The sequence below is a fragment of the Verticillium nonalfalfae genome (genome assembly GCF_003724135.2).
Source record: "Verticillium nonalfalfae strain VnAa140/NRRL 66861 chromosome Unknown scaffold_11, whole genome shotgun sequence".
Classification (NCBI taxonomy): Eukaryota; Fungi; Ascomycota; class Sordariomycetes; order Glomerellales; family Plectosphaerellaceae; genus Verticillium; species Verticillium nonalfalfae.
In genome coordinates, this window is record NW_021167236.1 from 124,742 (window position 1) to 149,653 (window position 24,912).

Here is a 24,912-nt window from a genome sequence, read left to right on the forward strand (position 1 = left end):
TATCTTATCGTCCAGTCGCCGTTGACCATTCTCGGCACGAAGAATATGCGCGTCGGCCCAATGCGGTGCTGTCAGGTCGCCCAAAGGATGGGTAGCGCGCTTCTGCGGTGACCACTGATCGATCATCCCGAGTTAGTACACCGTGACGCCATCTGGGGATGGTCTTGACTGCGTCCATCCTCAGAGAAATTCCTGGTCCTATCACGATAGTTTTCTTCCTTCACGACGTCGCCGGGGAGAGCGATGCACGCCCCCGCCCCGAAGTCAAAGATTGACAATGTACACGGTCGGCGTTAGGTGGAGTCGTTCGGGCCACGCGTGCGCCAGCAAAGGGCCTTCGTGATTTCCATTACCTCTTGTAAATCCACGATTCGTGGGTCTACACGACTCGTCGAGCGGACGTTCGGATTGTCGGGGTTTCGTGATGGCTGAAGCCATGGTGGGAGGGGCTGTTGGGGGGCGGCAATGACAAGGCTTGACAAAGTGAATTGTCGCTGGTGAGGGGCAGAGGGGTCAGTCTGTTATCACAGCTGACTCAGCCCATCGATTTTGGTCCAGGGATAAGGCCAGCGTCTTCTGACTGTACGACCAGTCGGCACGTAGTGATTCGGACCACTGAGGACAAACTGCATCACCCACTCGCCGCAAGATTGCCATGCCATGATCGATAACGATCAATCTGAGGCCGCATCCGTGAAGGGGGGGGGGATGACGGTTGCAAGTTGGATTTGAGCATGTCATTACCGTATAGAAATGCACTGGGATGCGCAGCTCATCTTGCCAACGGCACCGGCGGAGGCTATTGTTCTTCGCAGCAACCAGTTACCTTCCGGAGAGACCAAGCAACCAGAACATTCATACTGCTGTGCTCCAGGTGGTTTCGTTCAGGTAACTCTGTTCCGACAGACGCACATTGCTCAGCGCCGGCAGTGACGGCCCCATCCATTCTTGGTTTCAGATGAGAGATGGAAGAGTCGTATGGCCGTATCAATCAGCAGGCACTAGATAGTTGGATTCACGCAGAGCAGCCTGATGAGCTGCAGCAGCAACCTGACGCCAGTTCAAACACTGCTTTGTCAAGAGGCCAAGCGGAGCATCTCAGGACAGCATCACTTGTGATTACTGATGATCCTGTGACGGCAGGCCAATGGTCTTGCAGAGCACAAAGATCCATACCTGCAGAGCCCCCGTTCAGCCTGGCGTCTATTTCTTTCTGCAATGTGTAGTTCTGCGCGCCTTCTGGCAAACGCAATAAAACATCCTTGTCAGTGAGCACCTGAAAGGTTTCCGACCACATGAACGAACGCGACGGATTCAACGAGATCCGCTGGTCAGGCTTGCAGTCGAGCAACGCTGTCTCGTCAATGAAGAGTATCCGATGCTCTCGGAGACTGCTGAGCCTGTATAGACTCGAACGGCCTAACAAGGCCACTTTACGAGTCAAGGCCCAATACAATGCGCCTCGTCAATCCCTTATACACCCTGCCGACAGAACAACCTCTCGCCATCTGACCCGAGGTGCATCACGATAACGGGGCGACGGCCGAGACGCGGCTTGATCGCCCCATCTGGGGTAGCTCTTGGCGGCGTATCTCTTATCGTAGGCGATTTCGCCCTAGTCTCCCCCGCTCCAGCCCCTGTCAATCCAGCGTCCTCAGCGCTGTCCCCGGGGCGGGCCCAGGGGCTGGCTAGGCCAGCTGCAACCCCCCCTTCCCCTCCTTCAAGTCGTCCATGCCCTGAAGCACGACCAGGGAAGCTCCCAAGGTCTGGTGACGTCTGCAGTCCAAGTGTGGCTTCTCTCCAATTCTTGGTTTTGGTTCTGTCTCACTGACTCTCCTCCTCACCGCAACAACCACCACGCCCACCCAGACTCTCCACCTCTTCGTCTCCTCCTCGTCTGCTCAACCAGACTTTCGTGCTCTTGACAGTCCTCCGCCTCATCGCATCGCTCGTCCACAAAGCTCATCCGTTCGCCCCGCGCCGATTGCCGGACCCCTCACCACCATGGCCCCGAACCCAGAACCCATCACGGCCAAGGCCCTGCCTGAGCTGCTGAAGAACGATACCAAGGTGAAGCTCGCCGGCATCGACGTTGACGGCATGTTGCGCGGCAAGCTCGTCTCCAAGTCCAAGTTTCTGTCCATCGCCGAGTCGGGTTTCGGCTTCTGCTCCGTCATCTTTGGCTGGGACATGCACGACAGGACGTACGTGCGCGAGCTCAAGGTCAGCAATGCCGAGAACGGCTACCACGACCTCATAGCCGTGCCCGACCTGCAGAGCTTTCGGAGAATCCCCTGGGAGGATAACGTGCCCTTCTTCCTCGTCAGCTTCTACGACCCCGACACCAACGAACCCGTCTGCGCCTGTCCGCGGGGTCTGCTGAAGGTGACGCTGGACAAGCTCGAGGCGAAGGATATGGGCGCCATGGCCGGTGGTGAGTCCCCATGCCCTGGTCGTCTCTTTGGCCTGCCTCATGACATCTGAAGCACTTGCTCCTGCGTGAAACCGTATTCGCTGACCCCTTTGCTTCTTCCAGCTGAGTACGAGTTCTACCAGTTCAAGTCACCCGCCCCATCCGACGCAGCCTCGGGCACCACGGCCGGATACCTGCAAGAAAACGCGCCCCAATCACTGCCCGCTCTGACCGAGGGCATGTTTGGTTACAGTCTGACGCGCCCCGTGCACAACAAGGATTACTTCTACGACATCTTCGACACGTGCTCTGCTTTCCGTTGCGACATTGAGGGATGGCATACTGAGAGCGGGCCGGGCGTCTTTGAGGCCGCTCTCGAGTTCGGTGAGATCCGCCAGATGGCCGATCGCGCGAGTCTCTTCAAGTACGTCGTCAAGTCCGTCGCCACAAAATACGGCATTACACCCTGCTTCATGGCCAAGCCCAAACAGGGGCTCCCCGGAAACAGCGGTCACATGCACGTCTCCATCGTCGACAAGCAGGGCAAGAACCTCTTCGCCCGCGATACCCCGGATCCGAACCCAAAGTGGGCCGATATTGCCGGCCTCTCTGACCTGGGCCGACACTTCCTCGCCGGTATTTTAGAGGGCTTGCCGGATGTCATGCCCCTGCTCGCGCCGACCATCAACTCATACAAGCGCCTCGTCGAGAACTTCTGGGCCCCCGTCACTGTGTCCTGGGGTCTGGAGCACCGCGCCGCCTCCATCCGCCTGATCGCGCCGCCCACCGCCAAGCCTGGCGCCACGCGCTTCGAGGTCCGCGTCAGCGGCGCCGACACAAATCCCCACTTCGTTCTTGCTGCCGTCCTGGCCCTTGGCTGGCGCGGTGTCGAGAAGAAGCTGGAAATCTCTGTTCCGCCCCTTGGGAAGGGCGAGGAGGTTGGTTCCGGTTCTGACCAGGGCGTGCGCCTCGCCAAGAGCCTCAAGGAGGCCAATGACCGCTTCACATGTAAGGAAAGCATCGCGCGCGAAGTGTTCGGTGACGACTTTGTTGACCACTTTGGTGGCACGCGCGAGCACGAGATCAGGCTGTGGGAAGAGGCCGTGACTGACTGGTGAGCATCCTGTCCTGCCTGCGCTTGGCATGCACTGTAAGCTGTGGCACCCGTAGATTGCTAACAATTTGCCATAGGGAGATGAAGCGATACATCGAGACGGTTTGAGATCGCTTTGCGGGCGTCGTGGCGGGGCTTGTTTTTTTCTCTCTGCTGGGCTTCGTGTTCGGGTTATCAGGGCTGGTGTCACAAACAGCAATTGATGTGATGCGCCTCTCTAGTGATGTACAATGGACAAGAGATACCCTTCCACTAAACATGACGCTCCACTTTCCTCATATGTCCGATCTCGCCCGGACGGCGGCGACGGACAGGTGACCGAGTCTGCATGTGCTGGTGGATGTGAGCGTTCTCCTTGCATCAGGCAAAAGGCCATGGGCGGGTTTTGATTGGGCTCTGAGAAATTCTTGCGTGGAGTCGAAGCTCGGGGGCCGCTGCTTCTGAAGCCGTTTGGACCAGCCGCGCTGGATACCATCTCGTTCGGCTGGTAATTCGAACGACCCGTTGGTCCTCCAGTCCAAACGCCAGGCAAGGATGTGACGAGTCCTGCATCTGGGCATCGTAAGGCGATGTGATTTGGTCGGACCAATTCCCGGCTGTCTTAAAATTGGATGAGCAGCCCGCGCCGGGGGGATAAGGCCACTCTCTGGATCCTGCTCTCCTAGATTCCGAATTAATACGGACTTCAGGTCTCAGTGCGAAAGTTTCTCGTGTCAAGTCCAAGGCATGGCCTCCAAAGGATACCTTTTCCGCCGAGTTCCTCATCCCCGTGAGCCATTTTCCCATGATCCTGCCACAGTCGGCGTGGCAATTCGCCTTGGGACCACCGGCTGCTGCGGCCAAAAACGTTGACCACGCCTCTGCCCCTCTGACAGCGTGGCAGGCCCCCTGCAAGCGCGCTGGCCAGTACCCTAAAATGGCCAGTGCCTTCGCTTCGGGCCGGGCGCCAGCAGGCATTGTGCAGGGAGGCCACACGAGGGCTCTGGGGGTCAATGGGGGGTCGTACAGGGCCTTTACAGCTGAGATGACGACGATCCGCGCACGAGAGAAACCGAAATGCATTTTATTTCGTTTCATTCCCCTCTCACGTTGCGTGGAGGCCTTGTCGTTGGTCCACTGACCCCCCTTGTAACCTTCGGGGAAAAGGCTAGCGCGGCGTAAATCAATGGGGAAATGAGAAAAATTATCGATGGCCGAGCCCAATAGCTCGAAGACAATTTGATGGGGGTGTGCTTTTTGGGGGGTGATTGTGTTTCTGGAGGATCGGATGGAGAGCAAGGGAGCCAGCGAGTGGTGATGATGATGAGTGATGGTGTCTGGGAAAAAGGTGGGCTTGACTCAGGCATAAAGTACGAGCTTTTCCTACTTGGCCTCTCTCCTTCGAGGGCAATGTGTGCTCATCCCCCTTTCATGTTCGCTGTTCGTCCATGTTGTGTGAGTGGTCTGTTGTGTCGGCATCTGTGAAGAAAAGGTTATCTTGCAGCCGATCATCCCCAAGAACCAGGGAGCTCTCCATCAAATGTTGGGGTCCCCCACGTGCAGATCCTCCCAACGGTCGTCTTGCAAACACTACATTGCCCCGTAAGGCGAAGCACAGGCAGGCTGCGAGATATTTTCAAAACAAACACTCCTCACCCGCACTGCCGTCCCCATGGGCTCATATGCCCGCACGGCGTGCCCCGACGCCTCGGGGCAGGGGACGGCCGACGACGATTCAGACGCGAGCGATTACTCTTCTGTCTCCACCATCGACGACCTCCCCCCGATCCGAGCATACGGACACACCTACCACGGCAGCGGCACCATCCTGACGCCTAACGATGAGTCTGAGCGTGCCCGCCTCGAGATCCAGCACAGCCTCTTCCAGCTCTGTCTCGACGGCGCACTCACTTCTGCGCGCCTGCCGGTGCCAACAGGCCGCCCACTGTCCATCCTCGACATTGGTGCTGGCACAGGGGCTTGGGCGATAGCCATGGCAGCGCAGCACCCAACGGCGTCTATCCGTGGAGTTGACGTCTCAGCAGCACTACTGCCGACCGCGGTTCCATCGAATGTGGTCTTTGAAGTGAGCGACGTCAACGAGCCGTGGGCCGCTCAGCCGCTGAATCTAGACTTTGTCCACGTGCGTAATCTGGTCGGCGGCGGTGTGCGCGACTTCAAGGCTCTCTACGCCCAGGCTTTCCAGCACCTCCGGCCGGGTGGCCAGATTGAGGTGGCAGAAGTGCGATCACGCTGGTTCGACTTTGAGGACGACGGGCCAAGCGCGTCTCAAGAGGCAGAAAGTGAGCTGACCATGGAGGGCGCGGTCATGCCGGCGTCGCGAGAGTTCGAGATGGGCGTAGTGGAGTACTCGGAGCAGCTGGGCATCGATTTCGATCCGATTCCCAAAGTCAGTGGTTGGTTGGAAGATGTGGGTTTTGAGAAGGTCATGGAGAAGTCAGACTTGGTGCCGATTCGGGCGTCTGGGGTGGATGAGCGGATGAAAAGGAAAGGAGCACAACTGGCACAGCTCATTGACTATGGACTCGAGTGCTATGCACTCGCCTTGTTCGGGAGGTGTGGGCGGTCGGAGAGCGATACCCGGGACTTGATGCAGAGAATCCGGCGTGAGCAAGCTGGTCTGGGCGTTCGGTGTTTTGGAAAGGTAACCTTCGTGACGGCACGCAAGCCGATGGATTGATGCCGACTGTCGGCGAGGTGAGATGCCATGCTGAAACATGGCTGCGAGTACGCTCAGAGAGTGGTGGTTCTGACCTATTGTTGGACAGAGGGCCAGGGTGGATGGCCTCGATAATCCAAGTAAGATAAGGTAGCAGCTAAAGAACGGTGGCCGGCGGCCAACTTGCGATCTTGCCTTGAGTTGATCGTCCAAGATCGGAGGCATCAAGCCACCATATTTGAAGCTGAAATCGATGACATTTGGATGTGAGCAATGGATTCAACGGATGACTGAAAGCCCATCGCCCATCTCGACATGACTAAGGAAGGTAAGGTACCTACCTACCTACCAGTACCTTGGCAGATACATTAGATATCTGGCAAGAACATTGATCGGCTGCTGGCTCTTGCAGGTGGCATCAAGCGGTTCTTTGACAGCACCGCACTCGTTCGTTCCGCTCAGGCACTAGGATCGGGCAATCAAGCCTGGGATATCACGGTGTCCAGTTCTTACTTGGCAATCGCGACCTAACCCCGCCAAGCGTGCCCAGTGGCACTTGACACTTGAAAAAAAGCTTGGCCTTCGATGCCCAGACGCCAATGCTGTCTTTGTGGGTCGCTGTTTCCGTCAAGTCGGAGAACTCGATATCTTTTGATATTTCTGCTTTCTCGCCGCAATTCTCCTGCTCACATCAACATTCGTCCACCAACCTGTATCATGAGAAATGATGCTCAACGCCTCCTGAAGAGGCGCGAGGTCATTGTTGCCCCACGGAGATGTTCCTAGCACAGGGTCCGAGCTCCTTATCTCCCACCTTGGGAGCCAACCCCCAACACCACAGCGGCCGCTTGTCACAGGATCAACCAACGGCAGACTTTCTCACAGCCATCTCAGAGAGCTTCGCATTTCGTACTGACAACCGCTGATCAGGTCAATCATGTACAGCTCTTATCTTGACCTCGCCGTCGGCCAGTCCAATCAGCCCCTTCCGCATCCTCCTGCTTGGTGCGCTCCGTTGGCCTCATCTGCTGGTGGTCATTGGCTGGAGGTCACCCCTGACAGAGCTTTGAGGTTAGCCTCAATTCTATGACCGCTCAAATCTCTTGGCCTTATCTCTACCCCGACGACAACCTCTTCTGCGTGTCGACAATCTTCTGACTAAGGGAACATACCTACTGCCTTGCCAGGCGCTGGACCCTTTTCTCCACGCCGCCATCGGCCGTCGGACCTCCCACATGGCTGTAAGCTGAAAACATGCCTAACATGCTGCCCTGCCTGGCCTTCGGCCATCTTCATGATAGCCCGGCCTCGAATACGCCGCAAACCAACCCCCCGTGTTCCATGTCTCCCCGCGCACCAAATGCCGGGGTGGCCCTCGTTAGCCACCCCCATGGTCCTCCGGCACGCGACTCGTCTACCACGTTTGCGGCAGCCCAAGTGCAATGCAGCTTCATGTGAAACTTTGAAGCTCTGCCGGCCGGCGGCCACCTTGATCCCACCACCGCCAACCCGCAGGTAGCACATATATAGATCCTAAGGCCCCCGACGTTGTGGAGACCTGGAAACTGCGAGTAGCACTTGATCTCAACAGCACTCGACTCGGAGAGCCCAGGAGCTCCCATAGACACCATGGTTACCGCAGCGCTTAATCAGGGCGTCGGCTACGGCATCGTCCTTGGTGTTGGATTCCTCTTTGCCATCGGCATGATCGCCACCACCTATGTCCTCAAACGGTACAACAGAGAGTTGCAGACGTCCGAGATGTTTACCACCGCTGGCCGAACTGTCAAGTCTGGTCTTGTTGGCTCTGCTGTCGTTTCATCTTGGACCTGGGCAGCCACCCTTCTTCAATCTTCTGGTGTGTGCTACCGATATGGCGTTTCCGGTCCATTCTGGTACGCATCTGGGGCCACTGTCCAAATTCTCCTGTTTGCGACCATCGCCATCGAGCTCAAGAGAAGGGCGCCCAACGCCCACACATTCCTCGAAGTCATCAAAGCTCGTTACGGAACCCCTGCCCATCTCGTCTTTATCGTCTTTGGCCTCATGACGAACATCCTCGTCACCTTGATGCTGATCGTTGGAGGCGCCGCAACTGTGAACGCCCTGACTGGCATGTAAGTCATCGAGCCTACCTTGCAAGCACCGGAGATACTGATGCTGAAAGGCACACTGTGGCTGCCATCTTCCTTTTGCCTGTTGGTGTTGTGGCCTACACCATCGTCGGAGTAAGTGGTAGCAAGTCTGAGCGACATAATCAACCATGCTAACATCTGATAGGGTCTCAAAGCAACGTTTCTCACAGACTTTGTCCATACCTTCATTCTCCTCATTATCATCATCATCTTCTCTCTCACTGCTTACGCCAGCTCCGATGTTCTGGGCAGTCCCTCCAAGGTTTACGACCTGCTCATCGAAGCTGCCTCTCGCCACCCCGTCTCTGGAAACGCTGAAGGATCCTACCTGACGATGCGATCCCAGGGTGGTGTTGAGTTCTTCGTAATCAACATCGTTGGCAACTTTGGCACCGTCTTCCTCGATAATGGCTACTATAATAAGGCTATCGCTGCTTCGCCTGTACACGCTCTCCCCGGCTACATCATCGGTGGTCTTTCTTGGTTTGCCATTCCTTGGCTCACAGCTACCACCATGGGACTCTCTGCCCTTGCTCTCGAAAGTAACCCCAGGTTTCCCACTTTCCCCGAGCGCATGACTGAAGCTGAGGTCTCTGCTGGCCTCGCCCTGCCCTACGCTGCGGTTGCACTTCTCGGCAAGGGTGGTGCTGTAGCCACTCTGCTCATGGTTTTTATGGCTGTTACATCTGCCAGCAGTGCTGAGCTCATTGCCGTTTCTTCCATCTTCACCTACGATGTCTATCGCACGTACTTCAAGCCCGATGCTTCTGGTGCTCGCCTCATCCACTTCTCTCACGTCGTGGTCGTCTGCTATGCACTAGTCATCAGCTCTGTTTCCGTCGGCTTGTTCTACAATGGCATCTCTATGGGCTATCTCTACGTTCTTATGGGAGTCCTCATCTCGGCCGCCGTTCTGCCTGCCACCCTGACTCTCATCTGGCGCGGCCAGAACAAGTGGGCTGCAACACTCACGCCCATCTTTGGTACCATCCTTGCCATCATTGCTTGGCTTGTTACGGCCAAGAAGGATTGCGGCGTCCTCGATGTCACTTGCACCGGGTCCAACACCCCTATGCTAGTCGGCAACGTCGTGGCTCTTCTTTCTCCTCTGGTCCTTATCCCGATCTTCACCCTCATTTTCGGTGTCGACAAGTACGATTGGCAGTCCATGATGGAGATCCGCAAGGGCGATGATCATGATCTCGCTAATGCCGCTGGTGTCGATTTGGAGGAGACTCCCGGTGGCCACCAGGAGACAAGCGAGGAATTTGAGCGCGAACAGGCCATGCTTCGTCGCGCGTTCAAGATCTCAGTCACCGCCACAGTTATCATGTACGTTCTCATGTCTACGCATTCGCGGTACCCGGCTAACGTGTGTAGGACTCTTGCCATGCTCATTCTCTGGCCTATGCCCATGTACGGTTCTGCCTACATCTTCAGCAAACCGTTCTTCACTGGCTGGGTCGTTGTCGGCATAATGTGGATATTCTGTTCCTTCTGCGCTGTTGGTCTCTATCCGATTTTCGAGGGCCGCGCGACCCTGATTCACACGGTGAAGAGCATGCTCGGTGGGAAAAAGCCCACGAGACACGTGATCACCGAGGGCCAGGGAGATGGCGAGGGTATTTCAGGCACGGCGACGCCCGATGACCACGAGAAGAAGAGGATTGAGGGTCAGGAGAAGGCTGTAACTGAGCGATAGGCTCTTACTTTCTACTTACATCCCCCATCGTTACTGTGCTCTAGGAGATACCCCATCACTGGGGGTAAGCGTGTTTAGCTTTTGATACCAGACCATTCCAATTCAAAAGAAACTGTTTCTTTGCTTGTCAATTTTCGGATTTAATTCTCATCGCTTGAATGAACCCACTTGTGACGACAGTTATCGGCGCTGTAGCCTGACATTGACCCCAGTTTGTCTCATAAACCATCCATTCTTTACAACCCATTCCTGGTTAGGATTGACCAATTCAATACGATATCGTCTGATCAACGTAGGAATCAATTTGGAAATTTCCAGATTTGCAATGTGCCGCCCACCGCAGATCCGGCTTCCAGCGCCGAAGGAGAGCTCGGCATCGTTCATCTTGACGAGTCGCTTCTCGTACTCTTCGGTACTCTCTCCCGGACTCTGTAGCCATCTTTCAGGCCTGAACTCGCCACTGTCCTCACCAAAGACCACCGTCCGGTTGACGATGTACGGGTTCATCCCGACCATGGAACCGGCCGGTACAAGAGTTCCATCAGGCAACGGCAGGCCGCCCGCGGGTACGTACCGCTCTAGATGCATGCCCACACCGGGATGAAGTCTCATGGACTCACGAATGACTGCGTTCAAATATGGAAGGGTGCGGGACTTTTTGTAAGAGGCGGGGTAGTCATCTGGTAGGTCCGCGGCCAGTACTTCCTCTTCAAGTCGAGTCCACACGCTGGGATGCTTGAGGCTGAAGTAAATCGCGGAAGACAACGATATGGCTGTTGTGTCAGCGCCTGCGATAAGGTTGATGAGGAGATATCTGCTTGCTGTCAACCTGGTATTTCTCTAGACTTTGGGGACGTAGAACTCACGATTGGATCTGTCCATCGCAGACAACTTCCGGGTATAACTTTTGCGCCTCGATAAATCCATCCAGAAAATCGGGCATGCCTGGATCGTGTGTGTCCTTGTCGTTCCCGGCAAGTCGGTTGACCAGATGGCCGCGCGCAATAGCGTTGGCTGTGGTGAAGGGCGCTTTCGAGATGAGCTTTAGCAGCGGGTTTTGGGCACCGGCAAAATCTAATATGGGAATCTGGCCGACGACTGCGAAGTAGTTCATCGCCATTTCCGAATCAGCGAGGGTGCCGTCAAAGTCACGGCCGTGCTTCATGTATCCGAAGGGCTGGCTGAAGGTGATGTCGCCGATGACGTCCCACGCAACTGAAATCTTGGTCAGCGAAAGCCCCGGTTTCTCGGCGTCAAGGCTGGGTACTGACAATACAGAAACCATCGCTCGAGCTGACACGCTGCTCCTGCGTTCGGCCCATTGACGAAGCGCTCGTCTAACTGGGCAAGAAACTGGGAGATGGCCTTGTCGACATGCTTCTCCATGGCCAGCGCACCGGCCGGCGAGTATAGCCTCCCGATTGGCTTTCTCACACGCGCGTGGTCTTCTCGGTCTGATAAGCCGAAGACGTTGAATATCGGTTTACCGGCAGAGTTTCTTGTCGAACCGCCATGATAGAACTCGGTCTACTCCGGCGTGTTAACGGCCCATGACAAGCAAGCTGTTGTGGCGTGTGCCAACGGAAGACATGGGAGGAAGACGGTAAGGGATAGTCACCTTGACCCAATCATCCTGATACTTGTAAATTGTCTTGATCAAAGAAGGATCTTTTAAACTGAGTAGGTTGGGTCCGATTCGAACAACTGGACCATGCTTTTCGTGGAGACGTGCAACAACCAGATGCGAATCAAGGTTCAAAACACGGTAGAATCTCCAGAGATTGGTCCATCCTGACGTCGCACAGGCGTGATCACATCAGCCACTTGGTCAGTCTGAATGACAAACTCGGTAGCACACACCTGCAAGATACGGCCCTGGGTATTTCTTCAGCGGCGACGTCGTGTACGCCCATACACACCAAGTGACCCAAGCTAAGAAGACGAGGCTCGCCACATGCAGAACCTTCTGTGGCAGGATATCCGGCAGATTCAACGACGACATTGGAAGACAAGATAAACAGCCACGAGTCGGGGAACAAGAGGTGTCGCAAAGGAGCGCCGATTCAGACCAGGTCGGCTGGGTCAATTGATCAAAAAAGTGATTTCCCTCTCCTTCATATGGTCCACATCTTCACCTGGTTGCATCAAACCCCTGTTCTGCATCTGCACCTCGAGACCAATGCGATCGATGTTCCTTGCACAATAGGCAACGGTCCGTGTTCCCCGTGATGCGTTGATTCGCCAGCTCCACAGAGAGGCGAAGAGGGCCAAGGCCATCCACTATCGCTAAAACGCGGGACGAGATCGCGAGTCGGCTGCCTTGTTGGGCTCCTGGAGTTTCCTGAGCCCTCTCCCCGCATGAGCAGAACATAATCAGTCGGCCGCTGGATGGCCTTCACAGAAATCGAGTCAGTTGATTGCATCATGTCAATTTGCATCCGGGCGGGCAATGAATTTACTTCTCAGGTCAACGGCACTGGGTCTTACCGATCTGAAGGGGGCTGAGGCGAATCTGGCTTGGACAGCTCGATGGCATCCCTTCAGCTGTGGAGGACCTTGTGAAGGCAAAGTTGGATGGCCAATACAGGGGTTCCAACCCGCATCCTCCAGCCCAGATCTTGGCGCGGGCCTCCTTTCAGATCGGTCAGTGGTCTTGTGGGCTTGTGTTGCCCTTGAGTGTAGGGTCTGTGGGACAGCTGCCGATGCCTCGCTTGTGATCGTCGCCAAGTGGTCCTCCTCCCTTTGTAATGATCCTTATCTCTTTGCTCAGTTCATGTTGCGCCTCCCCATCACGAACACCTCACCCGAGTATGTTCTCGCGGGCGCGCAGACCTCAAGCCAGTAAAGATGATTGGAGGGGAGGCCCCGCGGGTCCTCGCCATGATGTGGGCGGTATGTATGCGTTTCGTGTTGGTCTTTGCCCCCTGTGCCGCTCTGCCGTGAGCAGCATCCTGACTGGTGCATTATATCATGGACTCTTGGACTCACCTTGGCTAACTTAGTCCGCCTTGATAGTTGACGGTCGTCGTCTGCGTTTTTCTTCTTCTTCGACTGTACACTCGAATCCTCATATGACGCTCAGTCGGAGTTGATGACCACATGTACTTCTGGAGCTGGGTTGGTCTCGCTTGGCCGCCATCAGGACCGGATTATCAACTTTCTCCGTCGAAAGCTTCGTTACTGGCAATGGTGTTGAAACGGGCCGGATGCTGAAGGGTGAAATCGCAGGTATTCCTATTTCTTCACAACCTCTTCCTGCACATCTCGGCAAACTATGGATTCGGAAGAGATCAACACACCCTATCTCTCAATGATGCGGCAACAGCGCACAAATGGGAGCTAGTCGGCCAGACATTCATCATTCTCGGCATGGGAATGAGCAAGATGTCTCTTGCTCTGTTTCTTCTGAGAATTGTGGTCGTCAAGTGGCATCGATTGTCCATCTGGGGCGCCGGAGGCTCACTCTTGTTCGCCTCTTGCATGACGGCCATATTGTGCTGGTTCCAGGTAGGATACGCCATGATAGCTACCCCTCGATACTGGCCACTAACAGGGGCCAAGTGTCTGCCAGCGCAGCGCATCTATGACTCGAGAGTTGAAGGACATTGTATCATAAAGCCAGTTCCTTGCGCAATTTTGCTTGGCTGTAAGTTCAGGCTGGCTTTCAGAGCATTGCCGTCATGGTACACGCTGTTGACATAAAACAACAGGTTTTTGCGTGTTCGTGGATCTGTTCTTCGCCACTTTCCCGTGGATCTTCATAAGCCGGCTCGAAATGAAAAGAAGAGAAAAAGCCATCGTCGGCATTAGTCTGAGCTTTGGAATACTGTGTGTTGTTATAGTCAAACCCTCTGCGAATACTCAGCAACTGACATGAAACAGCGCTGCGATATGTGAAATTGTCCGAACCATCAATCTTCCAGGTCTAGGGAGCGAAAACTATACTGGTGCAGTTCATTTCCAGTTATTTCTTTTTTCTGTTCTCGATAGACTAACGTTTGTATACCGAACCAGGAGACACTGTCGCGCTGGTCGTGTGGTGTGCTGCCGAGATGGCAGTCACTCTCGTCTATATTGCAGTGACAACTATCATCCCGCTGTACATGAGAATTGCGAGAAACTCCTCCAATGGTCGATCAGCTCCTTCAACACAATCCCACAAGAGCAGCCCGATGGTTGGTGATACCCCTATCGAACTGCACCTGGTGTGGTCGAGTAGGCAAACGGGTATTCAACACCAGTACGAGCCTGAGTTGGGGTTCGGCGACCCATTCACCGAAACGAACGCCATGTTTACGAGAGACTTGAATCGAAGTGAAGAGGCTATATTGACCAAAGGAAGCTTTGCGGGCCGTTTGAAAACCGGGATTACGGTCACAGAAGATATCAGTCTTAGTACTAGACGAAGGTCTCGTGGTCGACAGATCCACGAAAATGGATGATGATCCTTTCTGATGTGCACATGCCTAAGAGAACGCGTCTCGAAGTTCGGCCCTATCGTGCCTCGAATTCACTCTTTGAGCGTGACTCCGATGCCATCTACTTCAGGGCCGATGAATAAAAAATTACATGGATGAGTCTTGGACTCACCTCGCAACCGCTCTGAGACGCTCACTACGACGTGTTCTAGAAAGAAACAGTCGACCCAGAGATCCACACAGAGTGTGCTTCTGCGCAAACAATAATTATTTAGGAGTACATAGTGATGAGAAGGTATCTACTGTGGAAGCTGGGAATTGGTAAAGAAAACAAAATATGCGTCGAAAACAGGAATTATCAATGCCTAGAGAGCTTTTTGAAGGTTCTGAGCTTCGCACACCTTAGCATACATACCGCCCCGGGCAAGAAGTTCTGCGTGTGTCCCCGCCTCAACAATTCGTCCGCTATAGAAGACGAAAATACGATCTGCGTTTGTGATTGTTGACAAACGATGAGCAACTGCAATCGTGATCTTATTGTCGGTTGAAGCAGCTTCCATCAGAGCGGCTTGCACTATTCTTTCGGACTCGGTGTCCAAAGCACTTGTAGCTTCATCCAGGAGAATGACCCTCGGATTGCGAATAAGTGCTCGAGCAATTGCTATACGCTGTCGCTGTCCACCAGAGAGTTGTGCGCCGTCCGTGCCGCAAGAGGTGTTGAGGCCCTCTGGGAGCGAACTGACAAAATCCCAGGCGTGAGCAGCGCGAAGAGCAGTTTCGATGGTAGGGTCATCGATGGTTATCTCCCCACTATCATCCTGGTCGACACCCATGGAAACGTTGTCTCTGATGGTGCCTGGGAATAGTGCGGGCTCTTGCTGCACGAGAGAAACAGCACGGCGATAGAGCCTAGGATTAATATCGGCAAGATCTTGTGAGCCATCGATGGTGATCTGACCACTCGTCGGATCATAGAACCGCTCAAGAAGAGACACCATCGTACTTTAGCCACACCCAGAGGCCCCAACAAAAGCAACGAATTGTCCTGGACGGATGGTCATTGATACGCCCTTGAGAACACGGTTATCAGGAGCAAGAGGATATGAGAACTGCACACCATCGAGATCGTAGGATGTGCAGCCGTTCGCAGGTACGACACTTGCGTTTTGGTCCGTCTCCCTGACAGTGGCTTCCAGGCCGCAAACCCAGAAGAAATAGTTTGCAGAAGAGTTTGCCTTCGTAAAGCCTGCGTTGTGTAAGTAGTCATGAATAGATATTTATACACGCAGCGTTTGGACCTACTGCTTGCAAACGTGAACATAGTAGCGCAGCCTTGGCCAGAGAAATACACAGCCATGAAGGAGACTATGAACTGATAGAAGTTGATGTCCCCGGCAGCGATGAGATTCGACCCCACCTATTTTCATATTAGTGACGATGACCTTGTATTCTTCTGAATTCATTCGTAGTTACTAAAAGCCCAGGGCCAAGATGAAGAACTCGACGGATTGGGTGAAGGCAAAGAACACCATCATGGAAACGAGCGAAAGCTTGGCCTCAGATATGGCGGTGTCAAGCTCGTCCGTATAGCGTTGTAGAACATCATTTTCGATGGCAAGTGATGAAACCGTGCGGATAGCTGTCACACTCTCGGATGCGATGGATGCACTTTTCGAAAACTTGGCATCAATATCGGCGTCCATCTTCGTTTCGACCCTGATGCGAATGTAACCACCAAGAATCATGGGAGGAATGCCAGCAAAAACGCCAACAAGACCGAGTTTCCATGACACGACGATGGAAAGAACTGAGCAAATAAGAACTGTGATAACGGAAAGCATAATCATAGTAACGTTGAAGCCCATGAGCTCGAAGAGAGACTGCGCGTCGGAATCGAGTCGGCTCGTTAAGGCGCCTATCGTATTCTCGGGGCGGTCAAAGAAGCGCAAGTCTTGTCGTAGGTAGGCAGCAAACATTCGCTTGCGCACATCGTGGCCATAAGCCTGTAATACAATTAGTCTTACATGAAGATGGAGCATGTCAAGGGGTAAGAGGGCACAGGTACCTGAGCAATGTGATTGCTGACCCACCCCATAGCCATGTAGACAAACAGAAGACAGATGGCCATTATGAAGAACATGAGTGCAAAGAAGTTGCCGCGACTTTGGTCCAGCTCAGGGTAAAACACGTCCATGACCTTGCCCAACAAAAGGGCCTGGCCAGGGTACACACCAGCTGGCACAGTTAGTTCAAATCAAATAGTTGTAAGATACAGGTCACGGCATGACTTACCTCCTAAAATGCTTGTGAACAGGGCAAGAACATACCACCACCGTAGATCAGGTGTGCTCTTCACAAGCTTCGCAGCTGTAGACAAGATGCCAGAAGTTTTGGCGAGCTCATAATCTTCTCGCTTGCTGAGCGAGATCAAGTTTTGATGCGCAAGCGTGTCGTGCCGATCCAGTGAATGAGTCTTTCAAGGGTCGAGTCATTGCGATCTTCTTCTTGGTCCGATTCAGAGTCATTCGCCTTCTCGTTGAGTGACAGATCCTAAGCCTTGACGAGAACTGCGTATGCACCGCCTAGGGTAACGAGGTCTTGGTGCTGGCCTTGTTCGACAATCTTTCCTTGCTTCATGACTACAATGTTATCCGCAGCTTGAATGGTCTTGAGCTTTTGCGCGATGACGATTGTGGTCCGGTCTTTCGACGCCTCATCCAGTGCTTTCTGAACAATTTCCTCGGCGTGCGGGTCCAGGGCGCTGGTCGCTTCGTCCAGCAGAAGGATTTTGGGTTGCGAGATTATACTTCGTGCAATAGCAATACGCTGTTTTGGCCGCCGGAGAGCAGACCTCCCCTCTCACCGATGCGCGTTTCATATCCTTGCGGGAGGTTCTCGATGAAGTCGTGCGCGAATGCCGTCTTAGCCGCATCCTTTATCCGTACCAGTCGCTCGTCTCGGGTCTCGTGTTCCCACGCAGTGCCAACGAGACCGTTGGAAATATTGTCAAACACGGTACCAATGAAGAGCACAGGTTCCTTTATTTGGTATCAACAACGAAACGCTGTGATGGGACTTGGTTGGATTGACGTACCTGTTGAACCAGTCTCATATTTGTACGAAGCCACTGCAGGTTGAGTGCTGAGAGAGGCCTGTCGTTGAGGGTAATCTCGCCGCTGCTGGGGTTATACCACCTTTCTAGCAGTCCGATGATCGTACTTTTTCCTGAACCACTAGCTCCCTGGGGTAATTGTCAGCTGGTTGCAGTCCTGTGTTCTTCCGAGAGGCTACTCACCACGAGAGCCGTAACCTTTCCGGCGGGAATGTAGAGGCTGAAATCATCTAGCACAGTGATATCCGGTCGAGTTGGGTAGCTGAAAGACAGTCCGCGGATGTTGATCGATCCGTCAACCTCAGCAATGGTATGTCCCGCAGGATCAAATGGATCAATATTCGATTTGCGATCAATAAGAGAGAACAATTCGGAGGCGGCTGTCGCCGCTCTTGTAAAAGTCACCATGTTGGGAGCAACTGAATTCAACATGGCTGCGGCAATCACGACAGAGAAAAGCACACTGAACAGAGTAAGCATATGCGTGAGGCATGGCCTGCAGTACTGGGTGGAAGAACTTACGTAAAAACTGTACCAATATCGTCAACCTCTCCGCGAGCAATCATCGTGATGCCCTGCCAAAAGGCAAGACCCATGCCGGCAAACATGACAAAGTACTCTCCGGCAAAGAGAAGGCCGTACAGAACATTCTTCTTTTGGCCCAAGGTACGGGCCTCGTCCAGGTACTTGGTGTACTGATCAACGATCCTTGAACTTAGACTGAAGGCTTTGATGGCCCGGATGTTTCCCAGTGATGATTCGGCGAAGGCACCGGCTTGAGCGTAGACCTTGAGAATGCTTGTCTCGATGCCTGCGTCGATACCACCAGCAGTCCCGACCATGAGGATCAAAGCAGGCACAATGCAGATCAATATGAGTGTGAGCTTCCACTGGCTCACGAACGCAATGATGAATGCCGCGACAAAGGTTGCATTAGCCTGGATCATCTGCCCCAGCTTTTCCGAGGTGGCAGATTGAATCAATCGGCCATTTGAGGTAGCCTGCATGGATATTGATCCTACGCTGCCGAAGTCGAAGAAACTGATTTCCTGACGAAGCGCGGAACGCATGTAGTCGCGTCGCAGATTGCGGCCCAGTCGTAGAGCAGCATATGTCATGGCTGTCGAGTAGATGTAGATGCAACCGAAGCGAGCGATTCCTATGTATACAAAGTAAAGTCTGTTGCTTGTCAATAATGGAATTACAGAGTGCTGTTACTCGTTACTCGCAGCATTACATACGATTGCTTGGAAACCAGCGACATAAAGTCATCAGGGATGTCGTTGCCCGAGCTGAACCCGCTTAACAGGCTGATGAAGTTTCCGAGGACGAGATTGACCATGGCGAGGGCGACCCCAGAGCCGCATGCCGCGATGGCGGCAATTGCTTGAAGAAGATAAATGGTTGGTGTGCCGTAAGAAAACACTCTCTGTTCGACAGGGTCAGTGTACTCTAGTTTGCAGGCTTGAGAAGGCGGTTAGACTCACTAAGAAAGCCGACATCGCGGACGTGTGCTGTGGAATGCCTCCGCCATTGCGAGAATCTGTCGTGCCGGCATGGGTGGTTCCGCCATCGCTGGCAGCAGGGTTGCCGATCGATTCTTCACTCATCGTGTGATACAATCCGAATAATAGGATCAGAATCCAGCCCTGGAGTGTGATGGTAGAGGCAGAATGTTTAGACAGAGGATGACAATTGCGAGAACGCTGTCTTAAGGATCCGAAGGAAACAAATTTGACCAGCAGACTGACGCTGGTTGATGGTTCTTATTGACTCTGGGAGTCATAGCCTCATTAGCGCCACCCCTCGCGTCCGCTCTGGGATCCGTACGGCAATGTATCACGCAACGAAATAGCTCAATGGGAGGCTATTATCCTTGCTCTTTCCGCTGCTCGCTGGTTGCAAACACCAAACGCTGCGGAGGCCGGGGCTCCGAAGGCCGCGATGATCCGCATGCGCCGATCCGCATGCGCCGCCGAGGGTCTCCAGCAAACCCCAGAGCCGGGTGCATGGCAGTCCCACTATACGACTTACTATGAAGACGAGGCTAACTCCCGCTGAAATCATAGGATGGCCTCATCCTCATTCAAACTGGGTGCGATTGATCGATGGCTAGTGTGCACTTCACCTTTGGTGGAAGGATAACTCCTCACGGAGCACTTAGGCGAGGCGGAAATGACATAGCGATGCATTTATGTCACCGGTTTATGAATAATACCACGTATGTTTGCCGCATATCTCCTTGTCAAGTCTAAAAAGTTGTCTGTCTCGAATAGACAAACCTCGATCGATGGACCGGAGAATAGAGAGCCGTCAATCGAGACATCGCTATAATTAGCTCCCTGAGTCTCTTCACACGTGTATATAGACGCCACTCTGATATTATGCTCAAGTTGCCCGGCATTGTCGCAATTGTGCCCCCTCCCCATATGATGTCGCGATGTGGCACGTTATGGGAAGGCCGGCCCCCGGGACTTGCGACGTCCGGGGACCGACATTTGCCGTCTGCCCCACAATAACCGAAATGAAGCTTGGTCAGAGACTGCGGGCCTAGAGCCCCGGCTCGGCGGTAATGAAGAGAAAGTCAAAGACCGGCGTCCGATGATCACTGTTGTCTTAAAGGCCTGGGAAGTAACATACACGCCAATCGGCCTCCGCATCAGTCTTCGGGGGCTGGAAATGCTGTGGACCTGATATCAGAACCTAGCTATGAGCCCGCCCTCGGCCAAGGCCGAGCGCTACCTACTTAGGCCACTCCCTCACAACGTTCAAACTTGACTGCGTTAATATGAATTCAAGTGGTCATCGGTTAAAGAAATCAGCATGGCCAGTGTAATCTATCGCTCCAGGTCTATATTTATATTCCCGCAGGTCTCTGCTCTCTACGATACGCGAAGGTGTAAGTGTGTCGACACGGAACAATACCACTTGAACTTGAGTCGCGCTTGTGACAGGCCTAGGCGGTGGAATTGTTTTCCTCCTTGCGAGAAGCACCTGGGATACGCTGTTCACTGCTGTGATTCGGACTCGGCATCGACATCATTGCATGCAGAAGAACGACATTAAACCAGAACGCCAAATGACTTATCTTGAGGGTGATATCATATGATGCAACAGGAGAACAAGACCCAACATGTCTCCGTGTAAAAGGCTGGTCTATACTCTGCCAGCAGAAAAAGTTTGGTCATCAAGGAACGCGCTATAGCTGGATGGCGTAGTCCTGTCGACGCAGGACCCGTCCGTAGCTCCTCGTCCATCCCACCCATCCCTCCTGATCGTGAGGCGCAACATTTTGACGCCGGTAAACACACTTCTCACACTCCGGAAAGCGCAGTGTCGGCTTAGTCGACCTGCTTCTCGCAACCAATCCGGCCAAGCAGCTCCTTCCTGTCGCTGTGGCTCGGCAGGCTGACGCCCGATGCGCTGGCCTGCCTCTTGACGCCAGACCTGCGTTCCCAGCTCTTGAGGTGGAGCTCTTCAACACCAACCTCCTCCTCGAGCGGAGCTTCCTCGTATACAAAGTCATCCTCCTCCTCAGCCTCGTCGTCACTGCGGTTATCCTCGGCGCTACCACCACGAATCACCTTGATAGCAACGCGGGCAATGAGGACGAACCAGGCAAAGATGAGGCATTGCAGCAGCAGAAGGGGTACAAGGAAGTACCAGGTGACCTTCTTGCCGAAGCAGACCATGCCCTCCGCGTCCCAGAACGGCTCGAGGAGATAGCTCGAGGTCTCGGGCACCGGAAAGGGACCTTGGAGATTGCTATCGGAGCCCTTGTAGCAGACCTCGCCGATGATATTGGGAATATCAGTGTAAATGGACCAGCAGACCATTGGGTACAGGATGTGGCGGGCGACAATCCAGTAGGTCAGGAAGACGCCAAACATGACATCGCAAACGGTCGTGAAGCCCATGTACTTCAGGCACTTGGCGAGCTGTGGTTCGGTTAGTCATCTGGGCACCCAGCTGGCAAGCGAGTCGCAATGGCCATTCACATACCGGCAGGAAAATATCACCGACGTCCATAATGACGAGAATGACGTTGCCGACGCGCGTCTGGTGGTAAGCGTAGCACGAGAACAGCAGGCCAAGAGTGATGATGTGGTGGGTAAGCATCTGCCAGTGGTCGTTGCGGCGCTCCTCAATGTTGATAACAATAATCTGCTGGATCCAGAAAGCTGACTGGGCCAATGTGTAGAACTTGTTGAGCGCATTCAGCTCGCGAACTGGCCAGTTGGTCCACATCTCTTGGAGGTTGAGGAAGTATGATGAAGTGCAGTAGATATACTGGAAATCGTCAATACATGCATATAAAGTCGCTTGCGCAGCAAACGCCTGCAGGTCAACATACCAGGCCCATTGACCAAAAGATAACATAGTACACCAGCATCCAGGACTGCTCGCTGAAGCGGGTCAGGTCCTTGGTCTTGCGCACTCCCCATGTCTTGGCAAAAGGAGCCAAAACGTATTCCATCGTGGCGGCGCGCAGACCAGTGAAGAGAATAACGCAGAAGGCGATGAAGTACATGTCGTCGCAACCATTCTTGTAACTACCCGTGGCGGGGTTGCGGTATGACAGGGTGAAGAACTTGGCAGTGTGTGGTTGCGCCTTGGGGATGAAGTAGTGGGCAAGGAAAAGGAGGGCGAGGAGGTTGAAGGAGAGACCTAGCATTACACGAAGACGTTAGCATGGTGATCACTGTCAATGGGCATAGTGGGGTTTCAGTTGCCATGTTTGACAAGGGCTGCCGTGGCACCTGGTGGCTTGGGGCACTGAGACCTCCACCACGAGGCAGCTTAGGCAGAAGGGAGAATGATGGGAACGCAATGGGAACGCAATGGGCAAGATCCTGGGATTGGGCGTGAGACGTACCAATCTGATTCTCAACGAACCAGCGAGCCAAGAGAACCAGAGCGCTGTCGTCCTGCTTTCTGTTGCGAGGCACGAAGCGTACGTTCTTGTTGCCGGCTGACTGCATGTATAATGGGCCGTTCATATTCTGCGGCTTCTTCTGGCTTGTGTTTCGCTCAATGGTTGGAGTAGCGGTGCGAGAGACGGCCCGATCTTGGGGCGAGTCCTGGAATTGCACCTCTGGGGAAGTTTGAGCCTCGACCTCAGGCTGAAGCTGGGCCGGCTGGAGGACGGAGCCATCGACGTCGGCCATGGTGTGGGAGATTGGAGATCTGCGCGTCGAGATCTTGCTGTGTCGGAGAGGAGGACTGTTCGAAGTGGCCAGGTCGGTCCCAAGGTTGGGAGCGATTCGATCAAGACTGCGGGAAAGGCGATAGCTCGAATATAGTAACAAGACGCAACAGACAAAGTCTCAACTCCACATATGCTACTGCGCTATGCTGGCGACCAAAGGCACAGTCGAGGGTACGAGGAGCAGGAGGGGCGATCGGAGTGATGCGAGTCGAGTTCCCAGCGACCAATGGGTGGTTGGTAGTTGGAATGCGCGAGAGGTAGGTTCGCAAAGACCTGGTCTAGGAAAAGACGAGCGTTTTGCGGGGGGAGTTGTCGAGACAGCTGGCAAGCCGATAGGGGGGAGGGGGGGGGGAGGACGAGCTGTCGTCGTTGAGGAGGAGCAGGGGGACGGGGGGGAGAAAGAGTAGGTTGGAGGAGGTGAAACTAGGTTGAGGATCAAGATCAGGATGCAGAGGTCGATGCGGTGTCGTGGTTTGCTGTGCTACCTTGTTGACTTGCCAGGTGCTCGGCTGGCTCGCTTGGCTAGATGGGGGGCCGAGGAACCTGAAGCCTTGCTCGTCAGTGTAAGGTAACGTAGCCTACCTAAGGTAAAAGGTAGGGTATGGAAGTACATTAGGCCAGCTCGACAAGGTGGACTTTGTTTTTTTTTTTGGCTTTCTCCTGGGCCCCCCTTCCCCCCCCCTGCGGCGGTGGTGCTTGCTGGCCGTAGATGTCGACTCCATGCGTATGATCCGACCCATCACAATTTTTGCTCGAATTGAGGCATGCTGGTTGGTTCGTTTGGCGGGCATGCTGGGGCAGATGAGCTGGGCCCTGCTCAGGGCCCACAACTTTGGGAGATCAGGGGCGTTGACTTGGGAGGAGCCGGCCTCGAAACTGAAGGCGGTGAGCCTCCTTTGCAGCACGGGAGTTGACAGGGTTGAGAGCCTGTGACAGGGCGTGGTCCATGGATAGGGGTCCTTGGGGGTCCCAATCTTAGCGGCTAGCCAGGGGCGAGAGGGGCTCCCAGGAAGTGGGTGGTGTGCTGGGCTTTTGCGGTTTACCACGCAGGGTGGCCAAGCTTGGTCTAGCGTCCTTGCTGCTTTTCAAAGGCCTTCACCTCGCCAGTCAACCAGCGCCCATTACCTACAACAATTTTCTACAATAAGGTCGATGCAGCTAGCCAATGTAATTGTAGATGTGATGGCTGGCTGTGAACACCTCTATATTAGATGCCATGTTTGAAGCCCAAATTAACTCTGTATGGGATTTATGGGTGGCCGGCCGGTGCTGCAAGCCACACCTACCTCGGCAAGTGCAGGATCTGACTTAAAGCAGCGCTGAGCATTGCGGAACCGATCCCTTCTGGCGGGGGGGGGCTTTGTTCAAACCCGTCTCGAGGGGTCTAATATAGCCGTTGGTGCGCCCCTTTTCTTGCGTGCTCTCCTCGAGACGAACCTTCAACATCTGCCCCTCACTGCGCCCCTCCGCCCCTGTCCAGACCAAGTAACGCGAATGCAGCTCAAAGGCCAGGCCAGGCCGCATGCACCCCTCCTGGCTGGCCGCCTGATGCTTCAACGCATGGGTCTGCTGGTGCCCAAGGAGAAGCGCAAGCCAAGTCCGAGAAAGGTGAAATGCAGTGCAATGCGTGGGGGAAACTGCCGTCCCCCTCCACTGTTAAATCAGGTCGGCTGCAGGCTGAGAAGTCGAGGGAGAAACAGATGTGTTGCCCGGATCTGGACCTGGCCAGTATGGTGGTGTCGTCTGGTACATCCGAATGATGCTTATAAATGTCTTCACTCCCGAACGAAGTTTGAGAGCAGCAGATGGTCTACAAGTACATCTAGTGATTTGAGCTACTGCGCATTCATCTATCCATGCCTTTGAGTACCACACAGTGTGAGTTTGTGTAAATAACTGTTGGTTCAGAACCGTTGAGTGTCTGTCTTGCAATGGAGCCGAGCAGACTCTTCCAGCCACATCTCTTTGCCGCTTAGGCAATCGAGAAAATCAGCACAGCCACACTACCCCACATGTGACCATATGGACGTGCGCTTGACGACATTCATCCGTCTGACGCCCCCGAAGCTTCCTTTCTGCCTACGAACCTATTCGCGCTCTGTGAACACGCAATCAACAGCTGATAACCACCCTACCTCCGCCATCAACTT

The 24,912-nt window shown here is 54.1% G+C and overlaps 6 protein-coding genes across 6 annotated transcripts; 3 read left to right on the forward strand and 3 right to left on the reverse strand.

Annotated features, from left to right (window-relative positions):
• Positions 1-2,004: 2,004 nt before the first annotated feature.
• D7B24_000659 (uncharacterized protein) lies at positions 2,005-3,635 on the forward strand (the record flags this gene model as incomplete). Its single annotated transcript, XM_028634911.1, has 3 exons — positions 2,005-2,434; positions 2,537-3,527; positions 3,605-3,635. The coding sequence occupies 3 exons, from the start codon at positions 2,005-2,007 to the stop codon at positions 3,633-3,635; spliced, it is 1,452 nt and encodes a 483-aa protein (XP_028498100.1).
• A 1,543-nt stretch (positions 3,636-5,178) lies between these two features.
• On the forward strand, positions 5,179-6,207 carry D7B24_000660 (uncharacterized protein; the record flags this gene model as incomplete). The annotated part of the gene is made up of 1 exon (XM_028634912.1): positions 5,179-6,207. One exon carries the CDS (start codon positions 5,179-5,181, stop codon positions 6,205-6,207), a length of 1,029 nt encoding a protein of 342 aa, XP_028498101.1.
• A 1,608-nt stretch (positions 6,208-7,815) lies between these two features.
• Positions 7,816-10,023, forward strand: D7B24_000661 (uncharacterized protein; the record flags this gene model as incomplete). Its single annotated transcript, XM_028634913.1, has 4 exons — positions 7,816-8,303; positions 8,354-8,414; positions 8,467-9,653; positions 9,702-10,023. 4 exons carry the CDS (start codon positions 7,816-7,818, stop codon positions 10,021-10,023), a joined length of 2,058 nt encoding a protein of 685 aa, XP_028498102.1.
• A 180-nt stretch (positions 10,024-10,203) lies between these two features.
• D7B24_000662 (uncharacterized protein) lies at positions 10,204-12,025 on the reverse strand (the record flags this gene model as incomplete). The annotated part of the gene is made up of 4 exons (XM_028634914.1): positions 10,204-10,837; positions 10,890-11,238; positions 11,295-11,477; positions 11,884-12,025. The coding sequence occupies 4 exons, from the start codon at positions 12,023-12,025 to the stop codon at positions 10,204-10,206; spliced, it is 1,308 nt and encodes a 435-aa protein (XP_028498103.1).
• A 3,888-nt stretch (positions 12,026-15,913) lies between these two features.
• D7B24_000663 (uncharacterized protein) lies at positions 15,914-19,163 on the reverse strand (the record flags this gene model as incomplete). The annotated part of the gene is made up of 10 exons (XM_028634915.1): positions 15,914-16,444; positions 16,507-16,676; positions 16,734-16,914; positions 17,010-17,267; positions 17,387-17,479; positions 17,536-17,682; positions 17,737-18,016; positions 18,076-18,732; positions 18,795-18,982; positions 19,041-19,163. The coding sequence occupies 10 exons, from the start codon at positions 19,161-19,163 to the stop codon at positions 15,914-15,916; spliced, it is 2,628 nt and encodes an 875-aa protein (XP_028498104.1).
• Positions 19,164-20,894: 1,731 nt separating this feature from the next.
• Positions 20,895-22,721, reverse strand: LAG1 (sphingosine N-acyltransferase lag1; the record flags this gene model as incomplete). The annotated part of the gene is made up of 4 exons (XM_028634916.1): positions 20,895-21,491; positions 21,556-21,843; positions 21,908-22,221; positions 22,430-22,721. The coding sequence occupies 4 exons, from the start codon at positions 22,719-22,721 to the stop codon at positions 20,895-20,897; spliced, it is 1,491 nt and encodes a 496-aa protein (XP_028498105.1).
• Between the last annotated feature and the right edge of the window lie 2,191 nt (positions 22,722-24,912).